The 17,647-nt window shown below is 35.0% G+C and overlaps 4 protein-coding genes across 4 annotated transcripts; all 4 read right to left on the reverse strand.

Moving 5' to 3' along the window:
• Window positions 1-1,115, reverse strand: LOC124633316 (15-hydroxyprostaglandin dehydrogenase [NAD(+)]-like). The gene has a single exon (XM_047168494.1). It carries the CDS (start codon window positions 835-837, stop codon window positions 88-90), a length of 750 nt encoding a protein of 249 aa, XP_047024450.1. The 5' UTR covers window positions 838-1,115; the 3' UTR covers window positions 1-87.
• Window positions 1,116-2,057: 942 nt separating this feature from the next.
• On the reverse strand, window positions 2,058-3,042 carry LOC124633315 (alcohol dehydrogenase-like). The gene has a single exon (XM_047168492.1). The coding sequence runs from the start codon at window positions 2,900-2,902 to the stop codon at window positions 2,153-2,155; it is 750 nt and encodes a 249-aa protein (XP_047024448.1). The 5' UTR covers window positions 2,903-3,042; the 3' UTR covers window positions 2,058-2,152.
• Window positions 3,043-3,503: 461 nt separating this feature from the next.
• On the reverse strand, window positions 3,504-4,571 carry LOC124633314 (15-hydroxyprostaglandin dehydrogenase [NAD(+)]-like). Its single transcript, XM_047168491.1, has one exon. It carries the CDS (start codon window positions 4,303-4,305, stop codon window positions 3,553-3,555), a length of 753 nt encoding a protein of 250 aa, XP_047024447.1. The 5' UTR covers window positions 4,306-4,571; the 3' UTR covers window positions 3,504-3,552.
• A 119-nt stretch (window positions 4,572-4,690) lies between these two features.
• On the reverse strand, window positions 4,691-5,657 carry LOC124633313 (15-hydroxyprostaglandin dehydrogenase [NAD(+)]-like). Its single transcript, XM_047168490.1, has one exon. The coding sequence runs from the start codon at window positions 5,511-5,513 to the stop codon at window positions 4,761-4,763; it is 753 nt and encodes a 250-aa protein (XP_047024446.1). The 5' UTR covers window positions 5,514-5,657; the 3' UTR covers window positions 4,691-4,760.
• Between the last annotated feature and the right edge of the window lie 11,990 nt (window positions 5,658-17,647).

Raw genomic sequence — 17,647 nt, forward strand, 5'->3', positions numbered from 1 at the left:
TTTTGAAGATTCAATATTTTTTTTATTTTGCCATTACATCAATAGAGATGAATGTATTACACACGAAGAGTTTATCCAGACGTCTTTTTAACATATTGGTGCAAGTTTGATGGGCTCATTGTTTGCCGCTACCCACACAGTTCCACTGTCCGCCACACCGTAGATCTCTACAGCGGCCTTACCAACTACCTCTGGTACCTGCATCACAGCTTCTGCCATCAGTTTCTTGAAACCAGCTTCTTGAATGTCCCATATTTTGCCATCCAATATTGAAGTTTTTGTGAATCCCGGACAGACGGCAACGACTCTCACACCAGTTATGTTGTAGTTAAACGGATGCCCAAGCGATCTGGTAAAGCCCAATACAGCATGTTTCGAAGTTTTATAGTAGGGTAGCCAAGAATTGTACTCTAATACACAAATTGAAGATACATTGAAGATTGTACCACCTCGACCACCCTGGTCGACTCTCCAGTGCTCGAAGAACTTCATGCTCCATTCCATCAAAGCTATGCAGTTGATTTCCATCGTCTTCCTGAGATCACTCTCGTCTAATATTCCCGCGTTGTTGATTAAAACATCAACTTCATATTTTTGGAAAATATCACTGCTGACTTTTTCCAAATCTTTTGTTATATCACATTTAATGAAAATTGCTTTATCTTTTCCATATTTTTCATTTAGTGTTTGGGCAGCTGTAACGCCGGCTGCTTCAGTGATGTCCAAAAGGATTACAGTTTTGACTCCATTTTGTAAAAACTGGTCCGCCATTTCATACCCTATGCCCCCTGCGCCTCCAGTTATCACTACCACTTTGTTTTTAGGGTTTCGATCCATTTTCAGTTAAAGTTTAATATGAATTTGGGTATCATATTATTATACTGCGGCACTGCACTTAATAAGATACTGAAGTAAAAAGTGGTCATATTCGCTAATTTATATGCATATTACATCTTATCTGATAATTCTTATTTTTTGTAGAGTAGGTATTATTAACGTTTTTGTTTTATATTATGCAGTTCTTTTTCTAAAATAAGTTGAATTTTAATTCATCATTTGAAATAGATTTATCAATTTAGATTATAGAAACGACAAAAAAAAAACTATTTTATTTCCAGGTTTAGGAAATAACCTGGAATCTTGCAACCAATTCGATACATCTTTTGGACGATCTTAGATCTTAGAAACAACTTACACATACGGGAATCAGGACCAACGAGCATAATAAGATGTAATTCTTACTTCTTTGCGCAGATTATTCAGTACCTTAAATGGAACGGTAGTTAGCTGGACGGATAGAATTAGTTGTACTTAGTTATTTTTTGTGGCATTCGTTCGTTAATGGTTTGCTTTCTCTCTTTACGAGCTGCCTTTCTTCAAGTAAGCAAGTTGCTTCTAAGGCTTAAGGTACCTCCAAATTCGTGTGAGTTTGTATCTATGTTTTGTGTGTTTGGTACGAGCAGACTGTCTAAAAAAACTAGCAGTATTTAGTAACTAATGTCTACATGTCGTTCGTTACAAGTTTCATAATAGGCATATCCAATAAGATAATAATGTTATCAGCCGAGGCGCAGCAGACACTATTTATTTAATTTTGTCATATACAGCAGATAAGAATCATCTTACTGTTGAAACAAATTATAGTTCTTGTGCAGTTATTATTTGAATAAATAAATTGCCTTACATAATACACTAATGCAAAAATAATTAATCACATGGAAATGGCATTACATCTCTTCTCAGACTTGAACTATGGATAAGTACGGATTACTAGTAAAAGTGTGACAAGGAAACTGAGGTAGTTCCCCATTATCTTAATAGTAAGGATGGTCATAAGTCAAGGGTTATTGTCGTGTTGCTATCATTTTCTACATATTTATGCAAGTACATATGTGGGCAGTAAAAGGTTACACGACTAGAGTATAAGGATTTAATAAAGTTTAGTTAGTTCTCTATTTTTAGTTTTGTATAAAGATAAGTAGTATAAGTTAGTTGTATGTTGTATATGTACATTTATTATTAAGATATTGTAAAAAGTTATTTGTAAATAAATAATATAATATTTATAAAGTTTTATTTTGCCACAGATTCATCATTAGGGCATATGAATTTACATTTTACATTCGAAGAGTTAGTTTATTAAAAGTTCTTTTTAACACATTGGAGCAAGTTTGATGGGTTCATTGTTTGCCGCTACCCACACAGTTCCACTGTCAGCCACACCGTAGATCTCTACAGCGGCCTTGCCAACTACCTCTGGTACCTGCATTACCACATCTTCCATCACTTTATTGAAACCAGCTTCGTGAATGTCCCATGATTTGCCCTCCAATATTGTAGTTTTTGTGAATCCAGGACAGATGGCAATGACTCTCACACCAGTTATGTTGTAGTTAAAAGGATGACCCAATGACCTGGTAAAGCCCAATACAGCTTGTTTCGAAGTTTTATAGTAGACTAGCCAAGGATTGTACTCGAATCCATAAATTGAAGATACATTGAAGATTGTGCCACCTCGACCTCCCTGGTCGACTCTCCAGTGCTCGAAGAACTTCATGCTCCATTCCATCAAAGCTAGACAATTGATTTCTATCGTCTTCCTGAGATCACTCTCGTCTAATATTCCCGCGTTGTTGATTAAAACATCAACTTCATATTTTTGGAAAATATCACTGCTGACTTTTTCCAAATCTTTTGTTATATCACATTTAATGAAAACTGCTTTGTCTGTTCCATGTTTTTCATTTAGTGTTCGGGCAGCTGTAACGCCGGCTGCTTCAGTGATGTCCAAAAGGATTACAGTTTTGGCTCCATTTTGTAAAAACTGGTCCGCCATTTCATACCCTATGCCCCCTGCGCCTCCAGTTATCACTACCACTTTGTTTTTAGGGTTTCGATCCATTTCTCAGTTAACGTTTAGTATGAATTTAAGTATTATATACTGCGGCACTGCGCTTAACAAAGATACTGAAGAAAAGTAGTGGGTCTATACGCTAATATATATGTACTTGTGTATAACATCTTATCAGCGTATCGAGCGCAACTACAATGGCTGCCGATAAGACGACAACGTGTGATGAGGACATTAACTACGCTTTTCTCTATTTTACATTCTCCTTCTTAGTTAACTCCTTGTTTCCAATATGTATGTTCTCAACATAGCAAAAATGTTGATTCTTAAAATAATTGTCTTCTGCACTGCCCTGCTCACCTTCAGACATTATTCACCCCTCCTCTTTTGTCCAATCCATTCTTCTCTAGACTGAGCTTTCTCTTGAGATCAGGGTAGTTAACAGTTATCAATTTAATTATTAATTAAGCTTTTAGAAAATGTCAAAACACAATTTTATTTCTAGGTTTAGGAAATAATCTGGAATCTAGCAACCAATTGTTTAGCGATTTTATTCGTAATCGTTCCTCATTCGATATATGTATGTATATTATCTTTCGGCCGATCTTATCTTATTGTGCAGACAGATAACGCGCTGGTATATTATGGTGGCTCAGACCAGACTTAAGAACTTTATAAAAATGCTTTCTTGATTATAGCAGCTAACACATTGGTGCAAGTTTGATAGGCTCATTATTTGCCGCTACCCACGCAGTTCCACTGTCAGCCACACCAAAGATCTCCACAGCAGCCTTACCAACTACCTTTGGTTTCTGCATTATTATTTTCTCTTCCATTTGTTTTTGAAACTCTTCCTTATGAATTTCCCAAGATTTACCAGCTAACAATGCAGTTTCTGTGAATCCTGGACAGATGACAATAACTCTCACACCAGTTATATTGTAGTTAAAAGGATGACCCAATGACCTGGTAAAGCCTAACACTGCATGTTTTGAGGTTTTGTAGTAGACCGCAAAGGGATTATATTCGAATCCATAAATTGAAGCTACATTGAAGATAGTACCACCTCGACCTCCCTGGTCGACTCTCCAGTGCTCGAAGAACTTCATGCTCCATTCTATTAAAGCTATGCAGTTGATTTCTATCGTCTTCCTGAGATCACTCTCATCGAGTACTCCTGCATTATTTATTAAAACATCAACTTCGTATTTTTCGAAAATATGACTGCTGACTTTTTCCAAATCCTTTGTTATATCACATTGTATGAAAACTACTTTATCTTTTCCATATTTTTTATTTAGTGTTTGGGCAGCTGTAACGCCGGCTGCTTCACTGTTGTCTAAAAGGATCAAAGTTTTGGCTCCACATTCTAAAAAATGGTCTGCAATTTCGAACCCTATGCCTTTTGCACCACCGGTAATAACTATCACTTTATCGTTTGGTTCTCGTTCCATTTCGTAGTTAACGTTAATATGATATTAGATGTGCTGTGCACTGACTATAATGCTGAACTGAGGTAACAGGTATTTACATATAACCTTTATATACTCTCAATCATCTGATGCTATCTAATCTGATAATAATTATTGATTTTATAACAATAACATTTGTGTTTATGTAGTCCTTGCACTGTCTGGAATCTAACGCACAAACAAAATAGTTTACATAACACTGTTGTCGTGCATGGTATTTTGTACTCACAGTACTTAAATATATTCCAACAATCACAACTAGATGCCGAAATATCTCTATGATAGCCATTAATTAATATTTTATCTATAGATATATACGGTCGATGTTTAGATAATTGAGATATAATAATTTGAAAGAAAACACATGTAAGCAAAACGAACTTTAATAAATTATGACACCTATTTAACAAAGTATAAGTTAGTAAATGTTAGACACATTATTTAGCCACTTCTACTATGGGCTTTCCACCTTCAATGAGCCAAGCGGTTCCACTGTTGGCCTTCTGGTAGATGTCCACGGCAGCTTTACCCACAGCTTCCACTTTCTGCCATAGTTGTGCTTTGAGGAACTTGCCGAACTCATTGTCTTGGCCCATTTCCCACGTGGCAGGCTGATCGGTCAACTTAGTTTCAGTAAAACCAGGACATATGGCTATTACTCGCACACCAGTCCTTTCAAAGTTGGCTACATGTCCCAAAGACTTCGTGAATCCCATAACCGCGAACTTCGAAGCTTGGTATACTGGCAGGAACTGGTCTACTCTGTAGCCGTATATTGAAGCTAGGTTGATGATCGTACCACCATTTCCTCCTTTGTCTTTCCTCATGTGGTCCCAGAAGGTTAATCCCCACTCAGCAACTGCAGTGACGTTGATGTCGATAGTTTTCTTGACTGCACGATCGTTGAGTATCCCAGCGTTGTTGACGAGAATGTCCACTTTGTAGCTGTCAAAAATCCACTTGGAAACGGTTTTCATGTCTTCTGTGACATCGCACCTGAGGAACGCTGCCTTGTTGTTTCCATGTTTAGCTGTAAGTTTCTTTACAGCTTCAGCACCGAGAGTTTCGTTTATGTCGAGAAGGATGGTGATTTTGGCCCCTTTTTGAAGATAATTGTCGGCAATTTCGTAACCGATGCCCTCTGCTCCGCCGGTTATCACAACAACTTTGTCAGTTAAGTCCCGGGCCATGGTGTCGGTTTGTCGGATGCTGTTTGAGAACTAATTGATTTTAGTATTAACCTCGTTTTATATAGAGTAAGTTAAATTACTATTGAGAACGCGATAAACAGTGACAAACAAGTCATTAATTTGTTGTTTCGATCTTCGTGACATATGTATAATGTTAACTATTGAAAGATAAATGCTAAACTAATCTAGAGCTGTGTGGTAATCAATTTAATTCTAGCTATCTGTATTAGTTATGTATAGTTTATAATAACAACCGGTATTGTCTTTCATTCAATTTATCAATAGGTTAAGACATCAGCTACACTGTTTATCTACTTGAAATCAAAATATTATCTACTTTATAGGTTCTGTTCAATCTTAGTACATTTTAAGATTACGTACCTGATGTGTCTTGAGTGATACAAAATACAAATCAGTCGGCATGAATTGTTTATGGAAAACGTAATGAAAATACAACCATGCATAATTTTGCTGCATTTATCATGCGGTTCTTAGTTCAAAACCCAGTTGAAATTGTGGTGGGGTCTTTCAGTGATGTAATTATTACAGAATTTGGTCATTCTTGTAATATCCAATTGAAGACCGGAGATATTCAATTTATTTCGATTTGTTGCCAGGTCATTTAGCCTGTAGTCTGCAAGCCGTTATCATTAATTAATACCTATCTTCAGTATTTCATATTTTGAACAGATAATAATGCTATTTTGATAAACATTATCATGAATAGGATTTATTTGACCTCTTTGCCCGGAAAACATAGGTACCTATTTATTCTTAAAGTCCAAAATGCAATTTTATATTTAAACTAACCGTTTTCCCGCGTTTTCACCCACGTCCCGTGGGAACTGCTTTTCAAACTGGAATAAAATATAGACTACGTTCACGAAGGAGAAAAGACTAGCGGAGATGCCCTAACGCAGGTAGGTCACGCGCCTTCAGGTAGGTCAAATACGTCACGACTACGTCACGGCAGGCGTGGCTGGACACCGCCCATATACCGTCCTTTACATCAAACTGACATCTTGTCATGGTTGTATTTTTACCACAATTTCAACAGATTTTATTTGTTACTCGATTAAAACGATGAAATGCGCTATCATTAATTGTAGAAATTTCTCAGGATCCAAACTCAAACATACCATAGGATAATATTTCACGTGTAAGTAATATTTTAGCTTTAAAACAAATTTTTTGCTAGAGACATCTGTCGTCGAATAGCTGCATTTCTAGAACCTCTAAGTGAATTTGTATTATTTTCGTATCAATCTTGTATCAATGTATATTATTGGTACCAATTTTTGCCTTAAAAAGCAGCTTCATTTTTCCTTGCATCCTACAAGTTTTTTTATAGATTATTTACAAACCAAAACATATGATATATTATCATGAAAATTGAATATTATAAAAACACCATCTTTCGGTAAGTAGTCGACTTACGTATATTTGAAGTAAAATTGTGTTCATCAAGACAGAGAGACCCGTTACAAAATTAAGTGCTACCAGACATCGAAAATGCAATCACCCATTCTTAAAAAAGGTCTTATTTAAAAAAGCTGCAATTATCTTAAAATTAATCATAACTCTAACTATGTATATTTATTTATATTCATCACTAGCCGTTTTCCCGCGGTTTCACCCGCGTACCGTGGGAGCTACTGCCCGCACCGGGATAAAATATAGCCTATGTTACTTGCAGATAATATAGCTTTCTAATGGTGAAAGAATATTTAAAATCGGTCCAGTAGTTTTTGAGTTTATCCATTACAACCAAACAAACAAACAAAGTTTTCCTCTTTATAATATTAGAATAGATCAGCAATGTTTTACATAGGTATGTATATCTCTCTTGCCGTACATACTTTTTGAATGTACCTTTACTCAGAGCAACATCCGACTCACATAAAGTCTGCTACTTATTTAGTGGATGCGCCGTTATGATACAGTTGTGAAAACTCTAATTTGATAAACACTGTCCCTATAATTTTAATTCCCATTTTTCTTGGTGAATTTCGTAATGTGGCAACATCGAAAATAACAACAGTCATCGCAGCACGGTTCTAGAACAAATAGAACGAATTTTCGTGCTTGTGATGCCATAGTGGCTAGTAGACGAACTAACACAATGCCATAAGTTGATACTTAAATTACACCGTGGGGGTATTTTAGACCCGTGGTGAATAAAAATGATTTTTCATCGAGTCTCCGTTTAATGGTTCCTAGATACCTATTTCATTTCTGGAGGAGTAAATAAATTGTTGTGGGGCAAGTTCTCTGCACAAAATAATACTTATATAACAATTAATTTTCTAACTTTTTTATCTCTCTCTTTTTCTTCGTTCATTTCAAATGAATACTATTTTAAAAGAATTATTAATTTTGAGTATTTACTTTACTTTTGAGTATGTCACTAGTGGTCGATGTTAGTTTAGGGTTAGATTTTAATCATCCTATTCCACGCTAGATGGATTTACAAAAAATGGGTGGCTTCCCATAAAAGGCGTATAAGGGTGGAGCACGGGTGGAGACAGTAACGTTCCTCGTCCCCCGCTCACCCGAATTTTGGCGCGCTGCTTTGTTAGGAGATTTTTCGTTAGGGCATCTCCGCTAGTCTTTTCTCCTCCGTGACTACGTTACTAAGAAGAGTGTAGCTTTCCTTTTAAGTAATTTTTAAAATTGACTCAGCAATTTCAGAGCCTTTACGGTACACACAAACAATGTTTCCTCTTTATTATAGTAGTATAGTAGAGTAAGGCATTGAAAGTAGGTACTATATCAAGAATTTACCTAATTATAGCTACTTAATATCATAATGACAATAACTCACTCATTACATAGGAAAACCGGGAAACCCAACAGACTAACTGACGGCCGATGATCGGCCAACGCAGGTGAAATCGCGAATGGAATTTAATGGTATGTTACCACTACCTAACACGAACACGACGCGCGACGGTTAGTCAGTAAGAGTCTGACACTCCCTCACCGCTTCTAACCCACAGCGGGACATTTGATGATTTTTGGCGTCGTTAGAAAAAAAGTGGTATGTTATAATTTTGTATCAATAGAGTATAAATGAAGTACCTATTGTCTTACCTATTTTCTATAGCTATGCAATGATTGCGTTGTTGCTCCCGCTATGTCTCACAATATAATGATGCTATATTAAGATACAATAATTAATTATTTGTATACGAAAAGTACAGACAAAACAACAGTTATGTCTGTGAGTAAATTTTTCTTTACAAATGGCAAGATATCACCAATTGAATACCTATCTATATTTTTTTTATCAATCCGGGACCTAAGACATTAGGTGTTATTAAATATTTATCTAGAGATGTTTAATTTCGTTAATATTATTTTACAAACATCTGCTTACGTATGGCAGTGATTGAGTAATTAAAATACCCAAAATTACTTTGCAATAATCACTGAATATTTCATTTAAGTTTGGACGGTCAGTAAGATGTTTGTTACTCTTTGAAACAAAAACTACTAAACAGATTTAGATGAAACTTGGCAGTAACGACTTACTCATTAGAATATATCATACCTTTATGCTGGTACTCAACTGTCTTTCAGTTAGACTGGAAGCCGACCCGAACATAGTTTGGGAAAATGATGATGATGATGATGAAGATAAAGAAAGAAGTTGGTACCACGGGAAATTTAATATATAACACGGTCTCGATACTTCTTCAAAACTGGCATAAGAAGCAAACAAGGCGTACAGACAGAATACCGATCTTGTTATAGTTAACAAGCTTGCTCTCGGCATGTGAAATAATTTACATGTAAACCGCTTAGTGCCGTCAAACGTCAGGCTTTCAGGCGAGGAACAAAAACTGCTTATGTATATATTGATGGGCTTATGTGAAACTCTCTAGACGTACTATACATGAACTTTGGCTTTTAACATGTTCTTGTTTTAGCTTTATATCAAGGAAAGGAAACATGCCTCAATTCTGCATTTTCTATCACATAAAACGAGTACTTCAAATAGATTCAGGCACAACCTTATTAAAACCGAATATAAAGCAATATAGTAATCTGGTGGATTACTGAAAAGTTTCATCACAAAACGATCTGTTTTTGGGTGACTGGAAAAACAGCCATCATCAAAACATTCATGTTTTCAGGATGTGAGTGAAGTAAATAGATAACTAAAGCGAGCCCCTAAAATGTACAATTCTTCGAAAGCCTATTTTAAGAATCCCATTAATTTTGATAATCTGAAATACCTTCCGAGAACACGTCTTTTCGTTTATTCACGTCATCGCAAGACGAGGGTGTCAAAATAAATATGCGAACCTTGCAATGTAAGGTAAATATGAAGCTTAGAACATTTCACAAACGAGAGACGCCATTATTGCCGTGTCTTGTCCTTCTACGAAAAAACACATACATACTTGTAATTAGATGTACGCGTCAAGTGTATGGCCGTGATTTCTCGTACATAGATTTATGCTGACGAATCCAGTTGGTTCAATGTTCTAAGGTGTGATTCGTCGCCGATAATACAGCGCTTTTGGCGCTTGTTTGTTCTGGAGGCAGCGCAGTAAGCGCTTATTAAATTACGTGTAAGGGTTGTTAAGAACTCGACAGTTTGCTTTACAAAAAGGTATGAATATAAATTAGTGTTTGATTGTCATTTTGTTGTTATACGTTGCAGTTTTTTTTGATCTCTCTAATCAAATGATCCATGACCATTATTCAGAATTAGTAAATGGAAGGACCCGACGACAGTTTATTTATAGAAATCACTGCCAAATTAAACCACCCTCTTGGGAAAGTATTCACCGATTCTGTAAATAACCCGAAGTAATTGCTTTTGCTTTTTATGTAGGCGGAGTTAAAAAAAAGTCCTTACTTTATTGCAATTCTATCAAGATAGCAGCTTTACGATGGAAAATATAAAAAATGGAAATAACAAGGTGCTCGGATTATGACGAGTTTCTCGTTACCTGCTGTCAGTTTTAATTGCTACCGATAGATGTCGCTAGCGGTCGTAGCATTCGCAAAAAAATACTGATTAAATTATTGTTTGTATAAAAATGCAGTTTTTATAGCATATTGTTTACGCATATGCCAGACCAGAGCCGGGTATACCTCTTCTCATATAAAGAAAGAATGTAAATGTTATAATTATTGACATCAAAATTTTTTTGACATATTATTCCACCTCGCCGTTAGTCAACCGGTACAATAATTTTGTGCGGGTATACCAAAGCTATATAAGAAAACTGAAGTTTCAAGCTATATGCGCAAAAATCACAATAACAAATGATCATGTTATTGATTAATGATCGTGTAGCAAAGGAAGCGATAGAACAAGCTCGATTTAGTGCTAATAATGTTATGTTGGGCTAACACGACGCGGTTCATTTGTTACATGCATGTTATGCGTGATGAATGGTCGCTGTTTAATAATACTAATATTATGTTATAGTAAGTGTATATTGTTTGGTACATTTTGAGTTGATTTTAGGGATTTTAGGTATTTATTTCATTTGGGAAGACAGGACTTGCCAGTTTTCTTAAAAGGCTCACCAGCAACTGTTAACACTTGATGTAAATCACTCTTAAACATAGCTTAAAAATTGTGTTTTTTTCTTATTGTTTTTCTTTATTGCACACTAAACAGTAAATACATACGGGATACAGACAGTTATGTACAACGGTTAAACAGTAAATACATACGGGATACAGACAGTTATGTACAACGGTTAAACAGTAAATACATACGGGATACAGACAGTTATGTACAACGGTTAAACAGTAAATACATACGGGATACAGACAGTTATGTACAACGGTTAAACAGTAAATACATACGGGATACAGACAGTTATGTACAACGGTTAAACAGTAAATACATACGGGATACAGACAGTTATGTACAACGGTTAAACAGTAAATACATACGGGATACAGACAGTTATGTACAACGGTTAAACAGTAAATACATACGGGATACAGACAGTTATGTACAACGGTTAAACAGTAAATACATACGGGATACAGACAGTTATGTACAACGGTTAAACAGTAAATACATACGGGATACAGACAGTTATGTACAACGGTTAAACAGTAAATACATACGGGATACAGACAGTTATGTACAACGGTTAAACAGTAAATACATACGGGATACAGACAGTTATGTACAACGGTTAAACAGTAAATACATACGGGATACAGACAGTTATGTACAACGGTTAAACAGTAAATACATACGGGATACAGACAGTTATGTACAACGGTTTTTTTCACAATTCTTTTTATTTATTTCTGTAATTATGGCTGCACAAAAGAAATTGCAAACGTAAAGGCCTAAGAACCTGACAATTATAAAGTTGTTACAGACTTATCTATGATAACACGATTAGGGCAATGACTGATACTGCAATGTTTGTTATTTGTTTCATAATTAATTTAACGTTATTTAGCTATTATATTAACACGCGATATAAAAGGAAATCCTAAAAAAATATTAAAATACAAAATTACTTATTATTGACGACCTCGATGGCGCAATGGTCATCATGCCGGACCGCCGAACCTGAGGTCCCGGGTTCGATTCCCGGTTCGGTCGACATTTGTGTGATGAGTGTTATGATATGTGTTTAGTTTTTTAGTAATTATGTATATATGTAGCTATATGTAGTTTATCAGTTGTGTTAGCACCCATAACACAAGTTAATAAATAACTTACCATGGTTACCATAAAAAAAAAAAACGTGTGTGAAAAAGGTGTCCCGACATTATTTGTAAAAATCCTGTAGCGACAGCGAAACAAACATGTTTGTTTATAATAATAATAATGTTATAATAATAAATAAATTTATTATTTACTCATGTTTGTTTCGCTGTCGCTACAGGATTTTTACTTAAATATACTAAAACTAACGAACTCGTCGATAACCTCTTCATATTGACATAAGTCTGGCACAGAGTAAATATTAACTTTATTATATTTAAAAATATATTTTGTTTATACTGCCGAAGCACAAACTTTGACATATAAGTACCTAGTGCTTCGAAAAAAATAACGAACGTCCCGTTCTTCAACGTTAATTATTCTTTAATGAGAATACATGTATGTTGTTTCTCTACCAAAGCCGAGCAAAGAAGTGTTTTTAGACAACCAATAAAGTTTTCTTAACAAGGAGAATGTAACTCTGAGGCATATGTAGTAAATGGACATATTGTAGGCAGAAGCTACATTTTCATTCGAACATAATTGCCCGAGCACGAAAAAAATAACCATTTTGTATTTTTCAATTTCCGTTTCCAGCTAAATATTTCATCATCATCCTCCGAGCCTTTTCCCAAACTATGTTGGGGTCGGCTTCCAGTCTAACCGGATTCAGCTGAGTACCAGTGCTTTACAAGAACCGACTGCCTATCTGACCTCCTCAACCCAGTTACCCGGGCAACCCGATACCCTTTGGTTAGACTGGTGTCAGACTTACTGGCTTCTGACCACCCGTAACGACTGCCAGCTAAATATTTGCAGTTTCAAATTAAACAACAGGCTTTCAGCGAGTACTTCAACGTCTTATATAAATTACCAATACCAAGAAAATTAATTCTGACAAAATAATCATTTGTATTATTAACAAATTCCTGGAGAAAGTTCGATGAAATATACAAAGCTGCTTACGTCAAACAAATCAGAAATTGAATTCTAAAAAAATATTGTTTATTTTACGCAATATGATCATCGATTTTTCTGTAAGTAGGCAACTTCAGATCATGAGGAAATCATTTCTTATATCAACTGGGATAAATTATATACCAACCATGCTACTATTCAAAATAAAACAATTAAAATCCTACCGCAGTTACTGTGCTCTGCTATATCGTTTTGTTCGTAGCTGTAAGCTATTGTAAAAGCAGTCAAAACATTGTGGAAAGAAAAATTAATATGTATATCGCCGTAACGAGTACCTTGTCAAAAGCCTAAAACTCTGACTAACAACCATTTATACTGAAGGATATCGGTTTGTCCAGATGACGGGTTGAGGACGCAGATAGGCAGTCGCTCCATGTAAAGCACTGGTAATCAGATGTATGCGAAGCTGACCACACCATAGTTAAGCAGAAACAGAAAACAATATGTACTTACTTATCGGATACAAAATACCTGAAAATTAGGGTCTTACTTTCACCTCTACACTGAATGTAGGCGTTCAAACTATATTCTGTATTGCTATAAATATAATTCTAAGTAACAAACAGTGTACAAAAATGTGTGAAGATAGTTTTTCTTGGTGCCAAATATTCCAGACCAAGTATTAGTTATCGGGATGTTTGCGCGCCCTAGCGTCACTGTCACACTGGCTTTGGTGTGTAGTGCAAGTTATGAGTGATTTTCAATATTAAAATAATTGGAAAAACGTTATTTTTGTCACCAATTTTTTGTATTACTCGCTATAATTAAAATTACATTATTCTTTCGTAAGTTGTCCGCATTTACATTTGTGCCTTATACCTACAAGGGCTTTGGTGTAGAAATATTGTTCAAAAGCAAAAAAATACTTAACAAACTACCATCTTACCTGATTTATCAGCTTGCGAAGGTTTTTCACAACTTTTATAATCCATATTTTATCGACCAACGCAGGTGAAACGACTGAGCTGCCCCATAGGAATAACTAACTGCTGTAAAACCAATTCAATTACACATACTGAAACCTAAATTTTCTAAAATATCGCGACCGCTTCTACTTGGTACCACAATGAGCCCTAACTCCAACAACTCCGAGATGAAGTTGATAAATGACACGGAGGTAATCCAGCTAGTAATCTCCGCCGGTGCGTCCCGTAATTTTTCACCTTTTCTATCTTTTAATCCTGAACCGATCGCGCAGAGGATGATGCGTCGCGTAATGAACGCAGACTCGGCTACGTAATGAGGAACGTTGGAGTTCGCACGAATGAGTTCGTTTGAGGTGTAGGCTTGTTTATTTTCAGGTGGGTTCTTTGGTTTATTTTTTTGTGAAAAGTTGCCTGTTGGCGGAGTTTTTCTTAGCAACAGGAAATATACTTTGTAACTTTACTGGTAACTTATTTCTGCAATTGATTTAATTTAAGCTTGTAATTATTTGTGAATTAATGTACGATAATTTTGGTTTTGACTTTATCATCGATAAAAAATCATTATAAATGACGATTATTACTTTTACTTTCAACCACAAAACAATATAGAAACGTCTGCCATTGAGCGGAATTAAAATAGGGATATTAATAAAAGAGTACGAAACGGTGATAATATTCCGGGCAATCCTACTAATATTATAAACGCGAAAGTTTGTATGTATGGATGTTTGTTACTCTTTCACGCAAAAACTACTAAATGGATTTTAATGAAACTTTACAATAATATAGCTTATACATCAGAATAACACATAGGCTACAATTTGTAAACATATTGTTCGAAATACTAAACCTGCGCAGACGAAGTCGCGGGCACCAGCTAGTATTAATATAAATCAGGAACATTAAATAAACCGAAACGTCAACTTCTGGCGCCATGATTAACCTGAGATAACTTCAATTAACGCCCGCACAAAATATTAATTAACAAAATTATAATGAATTTCCATGAAAATCGGTCTAGACGGATTCGAATGTAAACCTATGAATAATTATTTAAATTAATTTTCATGATAATATCTAGACACACGGCAGTGTGTCCGCCAAGTTCGAGCAAAAAAAGCGACACACCGGCCGTGGGTAATATCTAGACACACGGCAGTGTGTCCGCCAAGTTCGAGCAAAAAAAGCGACACACCGGCCGTGGGTAATATTACACGAACCATTTCGGGCCAAATTCGACCCCCCTGTAACTCAAAATCTATTTTATTTACGCATATCAAAATTCTAGTATCTATTGAGACCCCCTCACTTATCTAAAATACAAAATTTCATTAATATACCTATTGTAGGTCTTGAGATATTGACGTCAGAAAATCGCTATTTTTACCATACACTCACTGACTGACTGACTGACTCACTCATCAAAAACCTAGACCACTTCCAATGGTCGTATTGACTTGAAATTTGGCACGGAGGTAGGTCTTTATGTCAAGGTAAAGGGAAAAATCTGAAAATGGCCAAGTGTGAGTCGGTTTCAAAATAATGAAGGTGTTTTATACCCGGTGTAAATTTATACCCCAAAGGAACTAAAACGAACTAAATTTATCTATATTTATATAATATATCTTCGAATGGTCGTACCGATCTGAAATTCGTTACAAAGGTTTTTATTTAGTCAAAGTAAAGTAAAAATCTGAAAACGGCCAAGTGTGAGTCACTTTCGAAAATAACGAATGTGTAACTTTGATCCACGAACATAATATATGATAACATGTCATGTCAGTCAGTTGGTAAATCTAGTCCATTTAGTTAGTCTAGTTCATTTCTTTGTAAGAAACATAGTGCATATTAAAAAATCTGAAAGATAGTATAAATGAGACATTTCTTTAACTAACTTCATCATAAGAAAAAAATAAAATAAACAACCTTACAAAAATAAATGAAATCCCACCCAAAACAAAAATGTGAAAGACTGCCAAGTTCGATAATATGGGAATGCTTCGCTTATAAAAGAAGTGAGATCTGAATAAGTACCAAGTTCCATACACATACCTCAGTTAAAAATAGTTACTTTTTAATGATGTTACTTGGAAAGTTTTAATAGAAAATTAAATACTTGATTCATTTTAGTTTGTTGTTTAGTTTGTTTGTTGCGTTTAGTAGGTTTATAACAAGGTGTGTGAAAACTTGCCAAGTAACATCATTAAAAAGTAACTATTTTTAACTGAGGTATGTGTATGGAACTTGGTACTTATTCAGATCTCACTTCTTTTATAGGCGAAGCATTCCTATATTATCGAACTTGGCAGTCTTTCACATTTTTGTTTTGGGTGGGATATTATTGTCTCGACGTCGTGCTCAAAATGTCGGTCGATTCATCTATAATATTTAACTTATTGCTGTTTGTGCATGGGATAAGAAACAAAAAAAGATATTTTAGAGCACTTGGTTAAATTTCATAAAGTCTAAAAAAAAAACTGAATACAAAAAACATTGGGGTTTTATCTTATGCACCAATGTATAATTATGCACACTAGTGAAGAAGGTCCCTATTATATGGAGATAGGTACGATGTACTGTGTACGATTATGATAAAACTACTTTTTGCCCATAGCCTTCTTAAGATTCATGTGTCTGAATTGAAATCTACGGTAGGTAAATATAGAGGTATTTTGAATGGGCTAACTGCGTATTGATATCAAGCGAAATTTAAAGATAACACAAACACATTCACAGGTAAAATAAGGTAATCTCAGTCATTCATAACAACATAATCTAACAATATACCTAAGATTACTCGGTGTGTTTATTTTTTTAGAATTTTATTTGTATGTATTTATATCATTGGCACGAGTTTAAAGGTTTAAAATAATACAAATATTTCAATATTTTATTTATATTGAAATATTTGTATTATTTTGTAATATTTTATTTATATTGAAATATTTGTATTATTTTGTGGTTTGGTAATTATTACCATAAATTCAGATCAAGATTTGTACTACAGGAAAATAAGATCGAGGGCTGTCTCGCTTTCTACAAAGCGTGGTTAACCTAGTTCTGCGGTTTAAGAAAGATTAAACCTTCGATTGAAACTGTATCCAGGCTCGAGTATGCTAGTTCATTAGTGTCGCAGGCAAGGTACATGTGTGTAAAAAATACGTTTTAATTTACCGCGCATTAAAGAACTACTGGTATTATTTATTGAAATGGGAAAATAAGAAAAAAATACAAAAGTGAGAATGGTTTTATAAGCTACTGAATATAAAAATGTTGGTGGACATAACCGCGGAGCAACGCTAGTTATGCATTTCTGGAATAGTAATGATGACTTGCAAATATTAATAATAAATAATCTAAAGCCTGTTTATATTGTGTTTTTGATAATGCCCTACGAACAAACTGCGCGCGTGTATGTTTTTAAAATATACGACTCTAATTTATAGTTTAGGTATTATTAGTACAATTATAAAATAACAGTGACTGCAAGTACCAATGCAACTTTTCTAAGTTTGTATGTACTTTCT

The sequence above is a fragment of the Helicoverpa zea genome, chromosome 9 (assembly GCF_022581195.2).
Source record: "Helicoverpa zea isolate HzStark_Cry1AcR chromosome 9, ilHelZeax1.1, whole genome shotgun sequence".
Lineage (NCBI taxonomy): Eukaryota > Metazoa > Arthropoda > Insecta > Lepidoptera > Noctuidae > Helicoverpa > Helicoverpa zea.